Genomic DNA, 19507 nt, shown 5'->3' on the forward strand with positions numbered 1-19507 from the left:
AGAAGAGAAAAGTATTAATGTTTTGAAATAAATAATGTGTTAATACGGGCTAAAACAATAGCTCCAAGCTAGCTCACCTGACTTGCAGTGCAGTTGGACAAGCACTGTTTGCCATCAGCTGCTAGGTAAAAGTTAGTGGGGCAGGCGCACTTGTAGCCGCCTCCAGGTGAGAGCAGACACAAGTTGCTGCATCCCCCGTTGTTGTCTTGGCACGGGTGGCCGGCCACTAAAGAAAAAGGAAATGTAGAATTATCAGACCAGGGACAAGGACGTAGATGGAGATTTACACGTGGTTGTGAATGATGCTGGTAATTTGGTTTTACCTTCAGGTTGGCGATACGGGTGGTAAATGTGGACGTCCATCGGTCTGTGTAAAGTGCTGATCAGCACCGTCTTGTTGATTCCCAGTGTTTTATGAGCTCTGTTGATGGACTTTGTCTCCCAGTCTGTCCAGTAGATGTACTCCTCAAACAGAGTCATAGCAAAGATGTGGGGGATATCCTGAACAAGAACTGTGGAGACAAGTAGGTTAGTGACATCAACTGGAAGAAGTGCACAAAGACACTGAGACTGAGTCTATGTGTGTGTGTTACCTGTGTGCCTGTTGGATCCATCCAGGCTGGCAAATGCGATGTAGTCCTCTCGAGCATCGGCCCAGTAGATGCGGTCATTGACAAAGTCCAGCGTGAGGCCATTGGGCCAGGTGATCTTCTCCTCCACAATGGCACTCCTGTTGGAGCCATCCATCCCGATCCTTCCTATGTGGGGGGTGTCACCCCAGTCTGACCAGTATAAGTACCTGTCAGGAATGTGCTGTTTTAGTTTGGTTTAGTGGTCATAACAAATCAGATTTTAACACCAACTAGGTTCCATATGTCTCGTGTTTGTTAAAGTCCACCTCCAGATGTGTTTAAAAGTAAAATACCTTTTCCTTTGAGAAATTTCCGATCTGGCTTCACCCCACCCCCACAGTTGCTTGCGACAGGTTTTGCCTTTGCCTTAGCTTTCACCAGCGTTGCTAGTGCTAGGTTCAGTAGTGAAAGAGCACTGTGCAACAAGCTGGCTAGCATCAGTGTTAGAGAGTTTCAGCATACTCATTTGAACCTCTGTCAGACACAGACTCAGATGAGGAGTCTGTTGTGCACTAAACTCAGCAACTAGCAGACAAATGAGAATGGTAAGCATAGTTAGCATCTTTTATTTATCTTGTCTGTTAGCTAGTTACCTTGTAGGCTAACTGGCTATAACTGACATAGCATTAACCACATAATATCTGCCACACTGGGGTTTTTGGTGGATAGTGGGAGGACGCTGCAGGGTTTGCTTCACATCTAAAAACTGCACACTCTACCATGTTTGCTGTCAAAACTTTCACCACGCTAATGCTAACTCTCGCTCACTGTACTGATAAGTCCGCTCTGGCATGGAGGTTTCAGGTTCTCCATGCAGTCAGTTCGTGTTTCCTGTATTAGATGGTGATTTATTTTTCAATTAGTAACTGCCTAATCTATTGTGCCTGGCATACATTTGAATCTAGGGACTAGGGATAGGGAAATGCACAGATATTGCCCCAAAATAACAAACTTTGCACAGATACAAGTCATTATAGTCAAGGTCAGACATTTGAGAGGACATTAAAAGAAGAAAAAAACATTTTTTTGAGAGGAGGGAGACTTTAACTAAAACACTGACTTTCAAACATTGCAAATTTCAGAAAGCAGTAGTAGTAGTAGTCTTATACACATTTACTATATGGAGCAGACAACTAGTAGCAGGTTTAGCAGTCTCATTCTGCTGTACATGAACTCATGGTGTTATTTAAATGCACCCATCTGGCATTCAAACAGAATGAAACAAACTTTCCATGCTCATTTTTGCCTCAGATCATCAGATAAAACCTGTGTAGCATCACTCTTACCCATAGCGCACGTCCACAGCCACAGCACGTGGCTCCCTCAGGCCGCTGTTTACCAGAACTGTCCGGTATGCTCCATTCAGCTTTGACACCTCGATAGTGTCCCGTCCCTTATCGCACCAGTACAGGTTTCCTCCAACCCAGTCCACTGCCAGACCGTCTGGGTTGCTGAGTGATGTGCGATGAAGGACCTAACAAATGAGCAAGCAGTATTAACTTTCTAAGTCTCTGCCTCAGAGGGGGAATTTAATTCTTTTTCCTGGGATTTTACTGCAGATGCATGCATACAAATGAAGATTAATTAATCATTTTAAATGCAGGTTTTATGTTAAGACCAAGGAGGTATTATCAGCACACTTCACTGTCTGCTATCCACACTGACCTGAACATCGCTGCCGTTGATGTGCATGCGTCTGATCATGCTGCCCTGGGTGGTCACATCTGTCCAATAAATCATCTGCTGGCGATAGTCGAAGTCCAGAGCCACGGCATTGTTCAAGCCCTGTCAAAGCATGGGAGTTGCATCAGTCTGGCCAGCGATAAACGCCTGTTTGCAGGATTTCTAAGCGCTTTAAAAGAACATCCTGTATCTCCAAGTCTCACCTGTTTGAGCAGTGTGTAGTTGGAGCCGTCTAAATTGAGCTTCCTCAGATAGTAGCGGTTGGCAAAGATCAGGAAGGGTTCTTCATCTGTAGGGAGGGACACATCGTACGTGAGTGGATTTACTGTAAACACTTCCTGAATGTTATTAATCTTGTCATGTTTCTTACCAGAGGTGGATTTGCATATGGTGGGGTTTTCAGGGCTAAGCTGGAAACCCTCCACACACAGGCAGTGGAAGCTGCCATGTGTGTTGATGCAACGCTGCGTGCAGGGATAGGTGGTTGTGCACTCGTCTATGTCAACACACGTCTTCCCGTCATCTTTCAGACGGAAGCCAGGGTGGCATCTACACTGTGAGGGGCAAAGCACGGAGCAGGTAAAGCATCAGCACGTACTATTGCTGGAGAGCTCGAGTCAGAATGTCACAGTGTTCACCTACCTTGAAGCCTATTTTGAGGTCTTCACAGAGCTGGGAGCAGCCGCTCAGTTTGCTGTTCAGGCACTCGTTAATAAAACAGTTCAGTTCATCTGAGCCGTCGCCACAGTCATCCTTGTGGTCACAGAGCAATGTCTCATTGACACATTTTCCATTATTGCAGGCGTACGCGGTGTCGTTGCATTTCTTCTCTGTGAAAAGAAAGAAAGATAACAAGTATTGTTGTGTGTGATATTTACGAAGTGCATTACATATTGTGTGTATTTATGTTGGATGTGTCTTCTTCATGTTTGCTCTCTGTACTATTGATCTGCTGTTAAGTACTTATGTCATTTTATACTGATTCAATAGGATAAACTAGAGGGGCACTTAGAGAGTGCAGACTTCAGCTAAGGCCAAGTGCCAGCGGCGCTCATATCACTGCTGTTGTTAGCACTGCATTGCTAGTGGTGCCCTTTCAGCTCAGTCACCTCCATGTTAGTTTGTGACATCCAAGGTAAGAACCGTGTGCATTTTATAAAGTTTTATAAAATTTGGGCCAGTACTTTTTCCATAATCCCTCTGACAACTGCGCAAACTGAACGGAAAACATGACTTCCTTGGTGAATGAAATGAAAAAAAAAAAAAAGTGCAGGGGTGTCTGTGTGGATCTAACCTGCTCCAGTGCAGCGTGGGTTCTTGGGGGCTTCGTCTGAGTGGTCATGGCAGTCAAAGTCTCCATCACACTCCCATGAACTCTGGATGAGGCAGCGTCCGTTGGCACAACGGAACTCGTTGGGTCCACATGTCGGATATTCTGCAGTGAGAAACAGCACGAGTGTGAAGGAGAGTTGAACTCTATTGTTATGAGAAGGAGGGGGGATCTTTTTAAAATTTCCCAATTGAGAAATAGGAGGTCATGATTCTACTCACCACACTCCAGGGACTCATCAGAGCCGTCGCTGCAGTCGTTGTCATGGTCGCACACAAAGTGCTTGGGGATGCACTGTCGGTTTTGGCACATGAACTCATTGCTGGGGCACGTGTTGTTGAACACTGTGGCATAAAAACATTTGGTGAGTGATTGAGATAAATATACCCCTACAGGTGCAGCACAGATTTATGTCTTCATCTCTCTGGGTTATTAAAATGTTCTTATTTTGACAAAATCCAACTCCAGCCTGCGCTCACCACAGCCAGCTTTGACACTCTCGTCAGCTCCGTCAGGACAGTCTTTGTCTCCGTCGCACTTCCAGCGCTGAGGGATACACATATGTGATCCAGGACACTGGAACGCCTCGGGGCTGCAGGTTTTGGTTTCTGTGATGGAGAGAGATTATTGAAGATTTTGGTGCCCTTCTTTGACCTGAGTATTTGTGAATATACCGCAAACTCTGAAAATAACCAAATAGTTATATTTTTGGAATGTTTCAGAAGCCACGTAGGAACAGTTAAAGTAACAATTCACCTCCCAAATCTATGTTGAATTTGTGAAGAAAGAAGAATCCAAAAACTGAGATCATTCTTGATTAAATGAAGTCAATTGGGGTTGAAGTATTCCTTTAAGATACTGTTAATAATGTAAGAATGACTGTTTAAAACCTAAATTCTTTGCATACATGCCAATGTTTTAGTCCATATTGCACCGGTGACTATGGCGCATATTGAGTATTGTGCAAAAATCACCAGCTGGATTAAAGCTCTAGTTTTAAAAGTATCACGATGTCCATAAATGAAAGGATTCCTCTGAGTTTGAGAATGATATGCATGTTCATATTTCTCCACAGAATCTACTGCTGTCAAAATATCTTTGGTGCTAGATATGTTAGCTCCCATGGTTCTTGTATTTGTAGTGACAGAAAGTTCATGGCCAACACTCACTGCACTTGCTGTCCTCATCACTGCTGTCACCACAGTCATCCGCTCCGTCACAAACCCAGCGGTTGGGAATGCAGCGGTGGTTCCCACACTCAAACTGCGAGGCTGAGCAGAATTTATCTAGGAGGTACAGAAAGAATGTATAAAGTAAAAAATACAAGTGCCAAAACAAAGAAACGCACTGTTACACTTCGGTTTGTGGTTTGTTTGGGCTCCAGTATCTGAGCTTACCACAGTGAGCCTCGTCTGCGCCGTTCTCACAGTCATTCTCCTTATCGCAAGTCCAGCTCATAGGGATACAGCGTCCACTCGGACAGGCGAAGAAGGGTGTTGGACACTTTGTTTTCCCACTCCCTGGCAGAGTGACAGAAAAGTCAAAGAAGAAAAAGTGAAGGCTTAATATTTTTTAACAATTTCCTTCTAAACCACAATTTAACAGATGAAAAATTTTGCTGTTTTTGTTCCATTTGAATAATTCAATTGCTCTAATCCATCTGTGGAAAAAAGGAAATTCAATTTTTCCTTGAACATTGCTTGTACATTTAGCTGAGAGAAAATATGTGGACAAAAATACCTGGGCAATTTCTTTCATCCGAGAAGTCTCCACAGTCATTAGCTCCATCACACAGCCATGAAGGGGCATAGCAGAGTGTGGTGAACTCGCATTTCTGAAATGTCACTCCTTTCACACCAAGATGGAAGTAACTGGAACAGTCCGTGGCAGCTTGAAAAAAAAAAGAGAGAGAGAGAGCAGCACTAATTTATACCGTAGCCTGCTAGAAGGTGTTGGCGTTTTTTCATAACATTTAGTTATTCTGAATGAATGGGATCATTTAAACGTACTGCAATTCATCTCATCACTGGCATCCTCGCAGTCCACTTTCTGGTTACACTTGCTGGAGTTGGAGATGCAGCCTCCGTCTCTGCACTGGAACTGATCGGCTGTGCACAGTGTGGCTGACAAAAGAAGATACGGTGCTTAGGTAGAATATCATTTCAAAATGTCATATGACTGCAGGCAGGAGGAACTTATTTAATCAGGAGAGTCGACTCACCATTACAGAAGACTTCATCAGAACTGTCTCCACAGTCATCCTGCCCGTTGCACCAGGAGCTATGCCCCACACAGCGGCCGTTCACGCACCGCCTGTATCCCTTCTTGCACACACGGTTGGCTGAGAACCAGACAGGAAATGATACGGACTCACATCACAAATGTCAACAACAAGACAATATTGTTTTGACTCAGAGAGAGGTTCCACTCACCACAGTAGGACTGCTTCTCATCAGACTTGTCCTTGCAGTGAGCTGTGCCATCACAAGTCAGGGTGTAGTTAATGCAATCTCCATTTCCACACTCAAACTCATCAATGTTGTTACATGTAGTGTTGAGGGCTGCGAGACAAAGACAGAAAATTGCACTTAAGAAGAGTTGCCTACCTCCGTGGCATGCAACATGGAAAATCTTCAGTGCTTGTTCAAATCCATTCAAAGCCTGATCTCAGTCTTTTAATGAAAAAAATATTCTATTAAAGCATTTTATTAGATAGAATGAAGATAAGGGGCGGCACGGTGGTGTGGTGGTTAGCACTGTTGCCTCACAGCAAGAGGGTTGCAGGTTTGATCCCGGGTGTGGGAGCCCTTCTGTGCGGAGTTTGCATGTTCTCCCCGTGTCAGCGTGGGTTCTCTCCGGGCACTCCGGCTTCTCCCACAGTCCAAAGACATGCAGATTGGGGACTAGGTTAATTGATAACTCTAAATTGTCCGTAGGTGTGAATGTGAGCATGAATGGTTGTCTGTCTCTATGTGTCAGCCCTGTGATAGTCTGGCGACCTGTCTAGGGTGTACCCTGCCTCTAGCCCAATGTCAGCTGGGATAGGCTCCAGCCCCCCCGCGACCCTCAAGAGGATGAAGCGGTTAGAAGATGAATGAATGAAGATAACTTTGTTTTAAAATCTTTATATGACATCTAAAGTTTTCAAAACCAAACATTTGTTTTCTATGATTCACTAAACCCCCTTTCCAAATGCAAAAAACCTCACTAACATCTGGCTTAAGTCTTTAATGGTGAGGTTACAATCAACATCCACTCCCAGCCCAAATGTCTCTGCAGTAGTGACGGGTATTCATCAGCTCCAGCTCCGATGATAGAAATACAACACCCGAGTGCAAATTTGAGTTACATAGGATAGCTACCTCTTGACTCGCCCAACTCTCCCTCTAATGGTTAGTGCTTGTTACCTTGGTTGGGTGGGTTGGTTTGGTTTAGGCAAGAGGAGTGAGATTGGTAAGGGTTAGGGTAGGAATGTCAGGGTAAGCCAATCAGCAGTAGAGTTAGGCAGAGTAGGGCAGGCCTTGCCTTTACGGTCCTAGTAAAAGTAAATTCCCCACCTGGGTGGACCTGGGAAGTTTTGGCCCTTTTCTAGCGCACCTCCATGCACTTTCTGTTGTTTACTAACCTGTTTCTGTGATGTTGAATATGACAAACCATGGAGGAAAAACCCCCCAGAAAGGCCTACTTGTCTACCCTGGTTTACAGGCAATGGGGAAGGAGTCTATCACTTATTTTTAGTGGGTGTTCTCACTTTAAAAAACATGCATGCAGTGTATACACTAATTTGGGAGGAAAAAGGGTATTGCATTACCTATGCAAGTATTGTCTTCCAAAAGCTTCCTATCGCCACGGCAACTGCAGTTGACCCTTCCCTCAGAGGTCAGCAAACACAGGTCCTGACATCCTCCATTGTTGACACGGCACATGGAGAACTCACCTGTAGAGAGGAGGCAAGTTAGAGGAAGTTAGCCAAACAAACCTGCACATATTAACACACACGCACACACACACACACACACACACACACCTGAGTGAGTTAGCTAAGAATTTTCATATCCACCCTCCTGACACTCAAGCAAACACCCCCCTTCTCACATGCTCATCCACATCAGCAAACAGATCCGCCTGCGTGAATGTGGCAATGGCTCTGCCTCCACTGAATGCATAATTCAATGTGACTCAATCTAAATGGGATTTGCAGCTATTACCACAGGCTCTCACCTTGTATGGACGCAGTGGGTATTGGAGCGCGAGAGAGTTTACTGAATGAGGCAACTTGAAGGAAGATGAGAAGATGGCTGACGATAGGGCGGAGAAAAAAACAGGGCTGCATTGATTTAGAAGTATACAGATAATGGGAGATGTAGAACTATATGAGTTGGAGAAGGAGGTGGAGAAGTATGGATTAAAGGGAGGAACAGCAATTCAGCAGGCACTTATGTGTGTTTGTGTCTGTGGTGATATAAAGCTGATGTTGGGGTTGAGAATGTCAGGTGGGCCCGTTCCAAAAACGTCTGTAACTCATCTGCTCCAGTGACAATCTTAGATGACTTCTATCACCTAATTAACAGCTCTGTTGAGGCAGAAAAGCATCTTTGTGCGTGTGTTTGTTTGTGTTGAAGTATGACACCTGCTTAAAAAAAGCCCTTATTAAGACTTGACAATTAAAGGGGACTTATTTTGGCATTCCTCATTTTCTGTCCTATTATAATGTTACAATAATGGATATTTATATTAAAGGTGGACAAAGTTTCAAATAATAAATTAAACAAATGTAGAAGTAATTCCTGTGAACAAAACCTGAGGCTTCAGACCATTCTGAATACTCTGTTTAAAGTGTTGACGTTACATAGCCTACACTGCTACATGTAGCTACATTCTAATGCCACAGAAAACATGTAATTTTGGTTGATGATGCTGTAAATTTCGCTCTGATTTAAGATCATACTGCTGCTGGAACATGTCCACTTGTGAAGATTTTGGTATAAAAGCTTTTATGGGTGATTTGTCACGGTAGAAGGTGTTGCTACTCTCCATCACTGTCATTCTCCAAGATACAGAGGACATGGAAACACTGATCAATCAGAGCAGCATGGGCTTTTTCTAAAAGAGGAAGAGGGAAAATATAGGTGTTCCAACACAGATAGTGTGATGAATATAAAGTGTTTTCTGAACACTGAAGCTTGTAAACATGTTCTAGTAAAAACCCAAATTACAAGTATGAACCTGAAGATGAGCACAGTGGGTCCTCTTTAGTTAGCTTGATTTATGATGTACTTTCTACCCTGGAACTATAATCTGTGCTGTAATTATATTTCATGTTATTACTTCAGATTCTATCAAGCAACTGGTTGCTCAACTTGTCATAAATGTAATTAGTTAGTTGGTTTAGGTGCATACTGTATTAGTGTAATATGAGATAACACAAATGATTCAACTTTACACTTCAAACAACCATTAACTTAGTAATTATTATAATGATGGACTTTTATTTTTGCAGCAATGTGATGAAGTATCTTGCTGGATTAGCCAAAAATAGGAATTCTTGTCTCTTTTATTCTGTATTTAACAGTTTCTCAATTGATATTTCCTGAAAGTTTACAAAATCACAATATACATTTATACAAAGTAATTCAATAATTATGTTTTATAATTCTATTACTTTATCCTATCAATGACATTAAGACTTTAAGATCCATTTCATACTCTGTTTGGAGTATAATCTCTCCTAATTTGGTACGTCTTATTTGATTTTGTTTTTTGTATATTGGGTATTGTTTAATTATCTTGTTGTTATCTTTGTTTATTGTTATTTTTTGTCTAATTGTGCTTGTATTGTATAAATTTCTTTGAAGACCCCCTTGAAACCAAGATGGTACATCTCAAGGAGTTTTTCCTATTAAAGCATTTACAACCATTTCCAAAGAATATTTTTGATCCATATCACCTTGTCCTATGCAGTATCATTACACACTTCACAAGTAATCAAACACACACACACACACGCACACACACACACACACACACAGCTACATTTCTCACGCATTGTAAAAACTCACAGCTATTGGTGTCGTTGGCCACAGCGATGATGCCCATTGGCTGCTGAGGTATGTCAGCACGCAGCACCTTCATGTCCCCTCCTGTGTATTTGTCAGCCCGAAGCACGGCCCTCCTCACCCAGTCAGTCCAGAAGATGTAGTCACCGTACACAGCCAGGCCAAACGGGTGGGCTGGCTCATTCTTCAACACCACCTGCAGGGGGAAGCACAACCACAGTCATGACCTCATTCATTCAGGAAATTCCAGCCTTACATCAAGCTTGAAAAGATAAACACAGTGACGGCTTTTATTCCGCAAACCTGTAATACAATCAGACTGTGGCACAAGCAAATGTACACTGCCTGCAACTGCATGCCAGTGTGTATGTCACTTACATAGCGGCGAGTGCCGTCATATTCGCAGCGCTCTATCTTGTCTAGCGTGGCATCGGAAAAATAAAGCTTTTCAGCACGGTGGTCTATGGCCAGGCCGTTAGGGGTTCGGATGTCATTGCCAATGATCACAAGGACGTTGGAGCCAGACAGTGTGGAACGCATGATACTGGGAGACTGCTCGTTCCAGTTGGTCCAAAACATGAGGCTGCAGGGGAGAATAACAATCAGTAATGTGCGTGTGCAGACATTTTTTACCTAATTTGGGAATAGTTCTGAAGGCAAAGAGGTGCGATATAAATTATTGTATCTGTTCTGACCCCTGACACTCATCAAGGACAAAGGCTCTGGGGTGGTCATCTCCCGACATGCTGACCACGGTGTGCCTGTCAACAGCACCCCAGCGGTTTTGATCCACGGTGTGGCGGGTGATGGTTGAGGTAGTGTAACTGGTCCAATACAGCATATCCCAGCCCCTGTGGTACGCCAAGCCCTCCACCGAGCCGACGTCTGAAAAAGATCGAAGGAACAGAGAGAAGAGGGGGAGATTAATACAGAGAACAGTGGAAAAGGGAAAGGTAAAAAGAACCACAAAGAGGGAGAGTGCAGAGGAGAAAAGAGGTTAAGGAAAAGAAGCACGTCAATCCCAGTGCTATGTTAAAAGGCCAAATGTGGACTGTCTGGCAGCAGCTCAGTGCTGGCAGACTGCAGTGGGGCAGCACAGAGTCAGGGCTATGGACATGGCAGCTTGGTATTAATGACCAAGAACACAGTGTGATTCAAGGCTTTTATCCAGCAAATAGCTCACTAAAAAGGTCACAATAACAGTTGCCGCCTAGCGTATTACTTTCCATCGCACTACCTCATCAACAGTTGGGAAGTAAAAAAAGTCATTTTTTCTGCTCCACAGCCTTGAAATGAGTAAGAGGTTATGAGCTCCTCGCCTGCACAGAGGCCAGAGGACAGGCAAGAGTCAGCCAAGATGGGGGAACACAAAGTTCTGCAGCGGCAGATAGAGAACAGCTGCTCCGCTCCGGTGAGAGACAATACATGCACACACACACTTGTGGGGGAGTAAATTTGAAAACACACATCAGATCAATCCAATGCCAAATAACTGGTAATAGTCGCCTTGTTGTTACTGTTACTGCAATGGAACAGCGAGGGTCTAATGATCACAGCAGCCTTTTCCAGAGCTGGCTATGATCTCACTCCATCAGCTCGGGCCGGAGGATCAGCAAGGTTCACCACCAGGTGGGACACTTAACACTACACCTCAACATCTCCAGTGCAACGCGGCAGACATGAATCAACATTTGTCTGGCTGAATGCTAGGAGACTGTGAATGAAGCAAAGCAACTGGAGGGCCGAGTGATGGCATGCAACACAAAAACAACTCCCCTTTGCTCCTCATGCTCATAAATCAATGCCCTAAAAAATCAATGAGGAGCAACAACACAAAATCCATTCGCCCCTATTTCCTCTTTCCTCAGTGCTGTTAATGAATTGTAAATCTCTCACCTGCAGTACTCTCCACTCAAATTCTTGCTTTTCAGTTGTGTTTATCTTCACACTGTTGACCTAGGCCTATCTGGGTTCCTGTACATTTGTGCTTGTTGTTTACAATGATTCAGATGAGCTGAATTTAAAGCTCTTGAGCTCAGCTGGTTATACTGACACCGATAGTGCTTTATTGCAGTTATCTGCATAAGGTGCGATAGCAGTTCAGCGTTTGCTATCAGGCCGGCAGTCAATAACGACCCTGATTTCTGAAGGCAAACACGATGTCACTCTGTCTCTGACTGTGTGTACACCATATCTGTATCTGTTATGTATATTTGTGTGCAGAAGCAATACTTCTACAAAATGTACAGATCCTTTTAGAAAATAACCAGAGACAATACACCATGGGAAAAACTGTGTTTGTCCCCATAAGGCCCTCCCACAGAGAGCAGGCAGGCCTATCTCTCGCGTGCTCTGTGATAATCAGTCCAGAGTTCACCTGCAGTATACTCTGCTTCATCTTCTCTTACTGTCGAGCTATTCGCCTCTCGTTTCCTCCTCTGCTAGAATTGTGTTCCTCAGGAGATCCGTTCCATGGAGGCAGGAGTGGGGCTGATTGTGGACTGCCGAACACGGACCTGATTGAGATGTCATGTGGAGTAGCTGCCTGCTCTGAGGTGACAGGAAATCACACAATCTACTGCATTTAGTTCTCAACACTTGGACGCTCTTAACAAGAGTCCAGAGGGAGGGATGGAGACTCCAGCAGCTGAGAAATCAGGAATGTCTTCAATGGAGGGCTCTCATTTTATTTCACTCACTTTACCAGCCCCAGCCAATCAGAGGAGGCCCTGATTGCGAGGACCGGAGTGGCTTGATTCATGTACAGCACATGTTTTAAAGGGAATGTGATTTTCACAATGTTAGAAGGGACCTGAATGTATGTAATCTGTGTGTATGTGCTTATTCATGTATTAACATCTGTCTTCCGTTATTGCACAATATTACCATCAACCTTTAGGGAGTGTCATTGGAAATCAGTGAGCTATTATTTATGAGTAAAGTGCTATTGACCCATGAGTAATCATTCCTACATGTATTATCAGTAGTTTTATGACCGGCTTGATCATATTTCACCCAACCAAAAGCCAGCAGTGTCAGTATAATTCGAAGACATGTCTATATCTGAAGTCAGGATACTGCTAAGGAACTCTACAGGTTTGGGGAATAGCAGTGACACTGGCCTCCGCAATGTGGAGCAGGTCTTGGTCCCAATATTAGATGTACTGATTCTGGTGCTGGGAGTTAGTGGGCAAACCATGGTGATGGTGATCCTGTGTGGACGGCGGAGGAGTGGGGCGGGACATATTGGACAGTCTTCTCAAAGCTCCCAAACAGGCACAGGAACTGATGTCCTCCTGCTGGCTCTGAGCGCTGCAGACCTGCTTTTTCTCTGTGTGCTTCCCTTCCACACTGTCGCCTCAGCCATGCAGCAATGGCCATTTGGGGAATTCATGTGTCGCCTTGTGAGCTTCTTTGGATCAGCTTGGTCCTCTGCCAGCGCCTTCACACTGGCCACACTGGCCATATCTCGCTATCTAACTGTGGTAAAACCTAACAGAGCCTTCAGCCTCCTCTCCCCTCGCCGGGTGTCTATAGCTGCTGCACTCCTCTGGGTCCCAGCCTGCTGTCTAGCTGCTCCCCAGCTCATTTTTCGCTTTGTGGGATCCCCACAAGCCACTGATGGCAATGCTTGCTTTGCTTTCCTGTCCCACCGAGACCAGCTGATCTATGGATTGCTTCACTTCTTCGTGGCCTTCTTATTTCCACTGGTCACCATTGCAGTGGCGTATGGCAGCATCTACATGTTCCTGTGGGGGAAGCAGCATGCTGGCAGGGTCCCCCAAGTAGAACGCTACCAGAGCAAAGTGACCCAGACGTCAGCCATGCTGGTGCTGGCTTTCACCCTGTGCTGGCTGCCATCCTATGGTCTGACGCTGGCCTTATTGGCGGATGATGTATCAGGGGCCACTGGCGCCTCACCACGTTATGGCACCTTCAGTGTGTTTTCACGTCTCATGGCGACCTCCTCTACAGTGATGAACCCCATTCTCTATGTACTTATGTCCCAAAAGTTCAGACAAGACCTGCTGAGGCTGTTCAAGATTGGAGGGCAAAGAGCCAGTGTTGCTGTGGATATGGCTGCTGCCTGACAGTATTACTATCAACAACCTGCTTGATATATGTGAACACCTAACAAACAAACACTGAGCAAACCCTGACTACTGGGAATTCCAGTAGAACAATTACAAGCTGAGTTGCTTTGCTGAAAGACTTGCATGGAAAAAAAGTGGACACAATCATCACCCTCATGAGGAAAGTATACTAAACAAGGCAAAACAACAGCACTCACAGCAGCAGGCAATGTTCAACATCTTTTCCTCTTTACAACATATACTGGTAGTCTGGATATTGTACAAGAGGATCAAACAGTAAGCCCTGGGAAGTGCCGCACCACGGGGACAGTGGGACAAACAATCCTGAATCATGCATTCCTTGTAAAACAGTTTAAAGTAAAGGCACTTTGGTAAAACATTAACGCTGCACCTGTGTTTTGTTGTGCTGAGATAAGGCAAATGAAAGTCTCTCTGTAAGGCTGTTTATGTTGGTATGCACTGTTCTCAAAGCACAGATAAAAAAAAAGTATTTCCTTTTGTTTCTAGTTTAGCTACAACTTCAGAATAAGAGCTTGCTGGTTGTGTTTAGATCAGTAGGTGTTTTGGAGAACTCCAGCTGTTTTTTCCTCCAGGAGATTTCTCACCGGGAGGTCTGATGCTTCTAGCTAAAGTTCTTTGTTATTCACCAAAAAGTGAAGTAACCAGAAAAGACTCCTGACTAATGACAAGCCTATTATCTACTGATGGAGGGGGAATACACTGTTGATAAACTAGGAAATAGGCACTGGACTGGAGATGTAAGGTGGGCGAGTACACTCTAACTCTCTACGTTTGTGTTTTTTAAAAAGAAAACACACGTGTTAGAACATGGCACTTGATTCTGACTGGTCAATCAACAAAATTCTGCTGTGTTTATTTCTTGAGGTATCACCGCTGCTCTGCTGCTCCGTTGCTCGAGACGCCATAGCAACGGCCTTCGGCTGAGGAGCATCAAAATCAGTTAACGTTAGTCCACACAGCTCTCCCACGCTGGCCTGGAGAGCAGGGAGATCATGCTGGTCACTGGCCATAAATGTGAGGGCAGCCTTCACGGCTACTGGGCACCCAGCATCTCCGACCGGGAGAAGTGGAGTAAAATCCTCTCCTCCGCTCCCGTTTGTCTGGTGAACGCCTCTCCTCTGTCAATACACTCTGCCAGCAATTTAATAATATTGATGCCAGTTGTAACATTTGAATGTTTTAGTAGTAAGCCATGTTCTAAGCAGGATAATATATAGTGAGCCGGTGACTGTTGAAAAATAACCCCCAACAGGGGAATGGAACCCCGACGTGCACCGGCTCACTATACATTATCCCTTACATATTTACTGGGAATGACTTACAATACAGCCAACAGCAAGTGGGTTGTTATTAGTGATGATCATTTACCAGAAACTTAACGCTTCCTTGCGATCTCTCTCTTGCCAGCTCCCATCTTATTTAGGTTCTGTTGTGTAGATAATTCCTTAATTCAATGTCACAAATTAGCTGTTCCTCATTAATTGTGGAGCTTTCAAAGCAAGCATTAGCTTCTGACAAAAGTTCAGCTCCAAACAGCAGCACAAGCAGCCAATAAGGACATTCCAAAAAAAACCAAAACTATACAATCCAACTGATGCTTGCTCACATCACATTCGTTAGGACATGGTGTTAGAACAAATAAAACAGAAACAAATAAGTGATCTCTTTAAGTAATCTCTTTTTAAAGACAGTAACTGTGTTCATTATACCATTGATTTAAACTGTAAATGTAACAGAATACAGTTACTCATTTTTTGTATTTTAGATACGTAACTTAATTACTTGTATGCCATTACTTCCCAACCGTGGTAATCTTGGTTGCTGATGTTGTAAATTTCTCCCTGATTTTGGATTATACTCCTGCTGGAACATGCCTAGTTGTGTTTAGAAGCTTTTACTGGTGATTTTTTTATGGTAAAAAGTGCAATGACCAGTGCAGAGATGCTGAGACACAGAAGACTCAGAAAAGGCTAACCAATCAAAACAGTCTGGGCCTTTTTGGGGCGGGGGGGCTGAAAGAGACAGGCTATAAAATGGAGGATCTGAGACAGAGGGTGAATACAGGTGTTCCAGCATTGACAGTTTAAGAAATATGAAGTGTTTTTGAACATTCAAGCATGTGAACATGTTCTAGTAAAAACCCAAAATACAAGTATGAACTTAAAAATGAGCATAATAGGTCCCTTTTAGATGTGGGAATACTCACTCTCTACCACAGTCCTGCGGTCAGACCCATCATCACTGATCTGCTGGATGTTGCCGAAGTGGATGTCGCTGAAGAAGATGCGGTTAGCTCCCTTTCCTCCACCTCCTCTGTAGTCAAAAGTGAGTGCAATGACATTCTTCATGTGTTCAGGGTCCTCGAATGGTTTGATGGGTGCATTTAGGTTGTTTTCATCTGACAGGTGGACGCTCTTTAGTATGGTGCGCTCTGAATAGAGTAGGTAGCCATCGTAGTCACGGCAGCTGCAGCCGTCTTCGGCCAGCATACCATGGGCGCAGGCACATGTCCGCTGTCCGTTGCCACGGAAAAGACAAAGCTGCTGGCAACCGCCATTTTTATCTTTGCATACGTTTGTTCCTGTATACAGACATGAAATCCATGACATGATCATCATGTACATTTGAATTTCAAGTTTGAACATGACATTGCACAAAAATGTTCTATGCAAATGCTCAATGCTCATTTTTGGCATGTAAAGCAGACATTTAAGTTTTGAAATAAACACCCCGGTGCTCACCTTGCTGCCTGGCCCTGTTGAAAACCTTGATGTCTTTGAGCTGTACCCCAATACCAGTCCTCAGAGACACGGAGTCTGTGGCGTTGTCCTTGCTGCCTCTCTTTATGGAGCCATTAGCATGTGTCCTGGGTCAAAAATTAAACAGAAATTAAACAAAAATTAAGCTTGCAGATAAAAAATTTAAAACATTAAGGGTGACGACAAATAGTATTCATAAATAAGTGACAAATGAGGGGGATTTATCTAACCTGTCACTCCAGTAGATGTAGCTTTCAAACACAGACACAGAGAACATGTCCATGTTGTTGTTGGCAAGCACAACTTCCCTGTTCTCTCCAGTTTCCAGGTTGATGCGCTCAATCTTGTCTGTCCTGGCATCGCACCAGTACAGCAGATTCTCCTACATGCATGCAGACAGAAATAGTTGAAATAATGTTATGATGCAGTGTCGGCTTTCTGCACTCTAACATAGTGATATAAATGTAAGGAAGGTCTGTTATACTGCACCTCATAGTCAATGGAGATACCGTTGGGCCAGCTGATACTGGCATTGACCAGGATAGCCCTCTGAGAGCCATCCAGACGAGACCGTTCAATACGAGGGTACTGGCCCCACTCCGTCCAGAACAGATACCTATATACACACACACATAAACACAGTAAAGCACAGAGATAACTTCCTCAGTGATCAATAATGGGAGAGATTACAGAAGCAGAAGCTAAAGACAGACAATAACTGGAGTGCTGTTTCCTCTCACCCTTTCTCAGGGTGGACAGTGATGGCACGAGGTTTGTCCAGGCCCTGAGAGATCACCACATAGCGGAAAGAGCCGTTCAGTCTGGCTACCTCAATCACATCAAAGCCTTGGTCCGTCCAGTAGATGTTTCCTGTTGAGGATGGAGGAGAAACAATGATTCTCTGACACTATTTGACATTATTATTATTCAGTTAGTACAATAGGTTCTCCTAATTACTTTAGATTCATCTCCCTTCCTACTGCATGGTAGTGCTGTGTATTGGCACATATTGCAATTTTTTTAAATCTAATTTTATGAAAACTGTCATAGTATAAAGAAGATATCATCATATGCAAAAGTAAGTGTGCTGTTTTTATGCAATCAGAACCGTGACATCTGCATTTATATTTATCACAGTCCTTGTCATACAGTAGCACTACTTTTTGTGCAGTCTCAGCAAAGAAAGTGGCATTTGCCTATTAATAAAAATTAAAATTAAAGTGCTTGCAGGATTCTTTAGGTAAACAAATTAAGTAAACTATTAAAAATCAATATAGTTTTTTTTAATTGATACAGTATCACAAAACGTAAAATTGATAACATTGTGTATCAGTATTTTCTTACACCCATATTGTGTGATAACAGACAAGCAAGGATGAAAGACAGACTGACAACAAAAGTGAATCAGTTTATCGTTATGTATTATTAAGGCTGTTTGATTTCCACAATTTTCATCATGTACACTATGTTTTTTTCATGACCGAGGAGTCTCTCACCTGCTATCCAGTCCACAGCGATGCCCTCCACTCTGCCAATGCCATTAGTGACCACGTCCTCTCTCCATGTCTGGTCTCTCTTGGCCCTGCTAATGGTGCTCAGGCCCATGTCGACCCAGTAGATTGTGTCATTGTCTGTGAAAACAAGTAAAACATGTCTGAGCTGGAACTTTCCTATACCCTTATAAAGTAATATGTACTAAACTCAGTGGTAAAATTAAGGTGTTTTTTTCAGCCAAGAGACAAAAAAACCCTTCATGCTGGGTAATTCTTCCTTATTTGTAGAAAAAAACCCCACATATGTTGTTAAAAAAAAAAAAAAAAAAAACTCGAGTCCTACCGGCATGGAAATCTATTCCCACAGCCAGGGATGTGCCTGACACCGGTACCAGGGCATCAGACTTGTCTGATGGATCCAAAGGAATACCACGTATGCCCTCATGCACAGAGTACAGCAGGAAAGAGCCAACACCTACAGCAAATATTTCATGTTTTGAGTTGCATCACACATTCATCATTTTCATCGATTCTTGAATCCAAATTTGGCTAAATCAAGAAAACACTGCGTGTATAAATGTCTCGTACCTTCACAAGACTGTTGCCCTGTGCGCAGGCTGTATCCTGCGGTGCACATGCAGGCCCTGGTGGTTGGGGAAGTGGGGAGACACAGCTGGGAACAGTCTCCGTTGTTATTACTGCAGAGATTGGTGCCTGGGAACGCAAAGGCACGAGAACAAATACACAAAACAAATCAAAGAGGGGTTACAGAGACATCAACAGATGTGCTTTGGCATAGATAAACAGGCAACATGCAAGAAGCAAAACAGACCTGCGATGAGACAAGGACATATTTTACTCCCTTTACTTTTTTGTATTTTTTGCCAAGTAATTTAACCAAACAAATGTTGCACAGTCTTAGAAAAAGTTGCTGTGTGGCCAAGAACCCTGCACCTTTCTGCACGGTTTCATTGTAGATTTTCATGTGCATCATGGGGGATGTGCTGTTCCTCAGGACTTTCCAGTTGCCGCCGTCCTTCTTGTCACAGGTTCCTATCTGGTCAGTTCCTTGGTCCGCCCACCACAACTTGTCTCCTGAAGGATGCAACACACCACAGGATGCTCAACACTCTCAGACCTAACACTGGAAGACCCCTCAACCTTAACTCAGAGCAATATTTAAAGGCACACACATACACTTGCAACGTGAATAAGCTATCATATCTTTTAAGAAAAAGTAAAAACTATTTGATTCCAGCCTCTTAAATGTTAATATTTCCTGGTTTCTTTTCTCCTTTATGATCCCTCTAAACTGAATATCTTTAGATTGAGGACTAAAGACATCTGAGGATGTCATCTTGGGTTTTAGGAAACGCTGATCAACATTTTTCACCATTTTATAAACCAAATAATTAATCAATTAATTGAGAAAATAATCA

The 19507-nt window shown here is 43.6% G+C and overlaps 2 protein-coding genes across 3 annotated transcripts in view; one reads left to right on the forward strand and one right to left on the reverse strand.

The window, feature by feature from the left end:
* Positions 1–19507, reverse strand: part of LOC117257198 (low-density lipoprotein receptor-related protein 1-like) — a 122462-nt gene that overhangs the window by 14066 nt on the left and 88889 nt on the right. For both annotated transcript variants that reach the window (XM_033627191.2, XM_033627190.2), the window contains exons 33-62: positions 19023–19163; positions 18657–18782; positions 18412–18543; positions 18072–18206; positions 17316–17445; positions 17065–17191; positions 16806–16957; positions 16558–16682; positions 16023–16397; positions 10397–10586; positions 10080–10284; positions 9705–9897; positions 7457–7582; positions 6078–6206; positions 5867–5986; positions 5655–5768; positions 5386–5535; positions 5043–5165; positions 4815–4931; positions 4125–4253; positions 3867–3989; positions 3610–3750; positions 2958–3145; positions 2686–2869; positions 2519–2604; positions 2298–2417; positions 1919–2106; positions 594–799; positions 324–512; positions 78–226 (exon numbers count right to left, since the gene is read on the reverse strand). In XM_033627191.2, the coding sequence (XP_033483082.1) occupies positions 78–226; positions 324–512; positions 594–799; positions 1919–2106; positions 2298–2417; positions 2519–2604; positions 2686–2869; positions 2958–3145; positions 3610–3750; positions 3867–3989; positions 4125–4253; positions 4815–4931; positions 5043–5165; positions 5386–5535; positions 5655–5768; positions 5867–5986; positions 6078–6206; positions 7457–7582; positions 9705–9897; positions 10080–10284; positions 10397–10586; positions 16023–16397; positions 16558–16682; positions 16806–16957; positions 17065–17191; positions 17316–17445; positions 18072–18206; positions 18412–18543; positions 18657–18782; positions 19023–19163 (4613 nt within the window). The remainder of the gene's footprint in view (positions 1–77; positions 227–323; positions 513–593; positions 800–1918; positions 2107–2297; positions 2418–2518; positions 2605–2685; positions 2870–2957; positions 3146–3609; positions 3751–3866; positions 3990–4124; positions 4254–4814; positions 4932–5042; positions 5166–5385; positions 5536–5654; positions 5769–5866; positions 5987–6077; positions 6207–7456; positions 7583–9704; positions 9898–10079; positions 10285–10396; positions 10587–16022; positions 16398–16557; positions 16683–16805; positions 16958–17064; positions 17192–17315; positions 17446–18071; positions 18207–18411; positions 18544–18656; positions 18783–19022; positions 19164–19507) is intronic.
* LOC117257199 (galanin receptor 2b) lies at positions 12080–14178 on the forward strand. The gene has a single exon (XM_033627192.2). It carries the CDS (start codon positions 12755–12757, stop codon positions 13790–13792), a length of 1038 nt encoding a protein of 345 aa, XP_033483083.1. The 5' UTR covers positions 12080–12754; the 3' UTR covers positions 13793–14178.

Source organism: Epinephelus lanceolatus, chromosome 1 (assembly GCF_041903045.1).
Source record: "Epinephelus lanceolatus isolate andai-2023 chromosome 1, ASM4190304v1, whole genome shotgun sequence".
In the NCBI taxonomy this organism is placed as follows: Eukaryota; Metazoa; Chordata; class Actinopteri; order Perciformes; family Serranidae; genus Epinephelus; species Epinephelus lanceolatus.

Bases quoted from the DNA above. Each gene is read 5' to 3' on its own strand.
- LOC117257199 (XM_033627192.2), top strand. From the start codon at position 12,755: ATGTCTATATCTGAAGTCAGGATACTGCTAAGGAACTCTACAGGTTTG.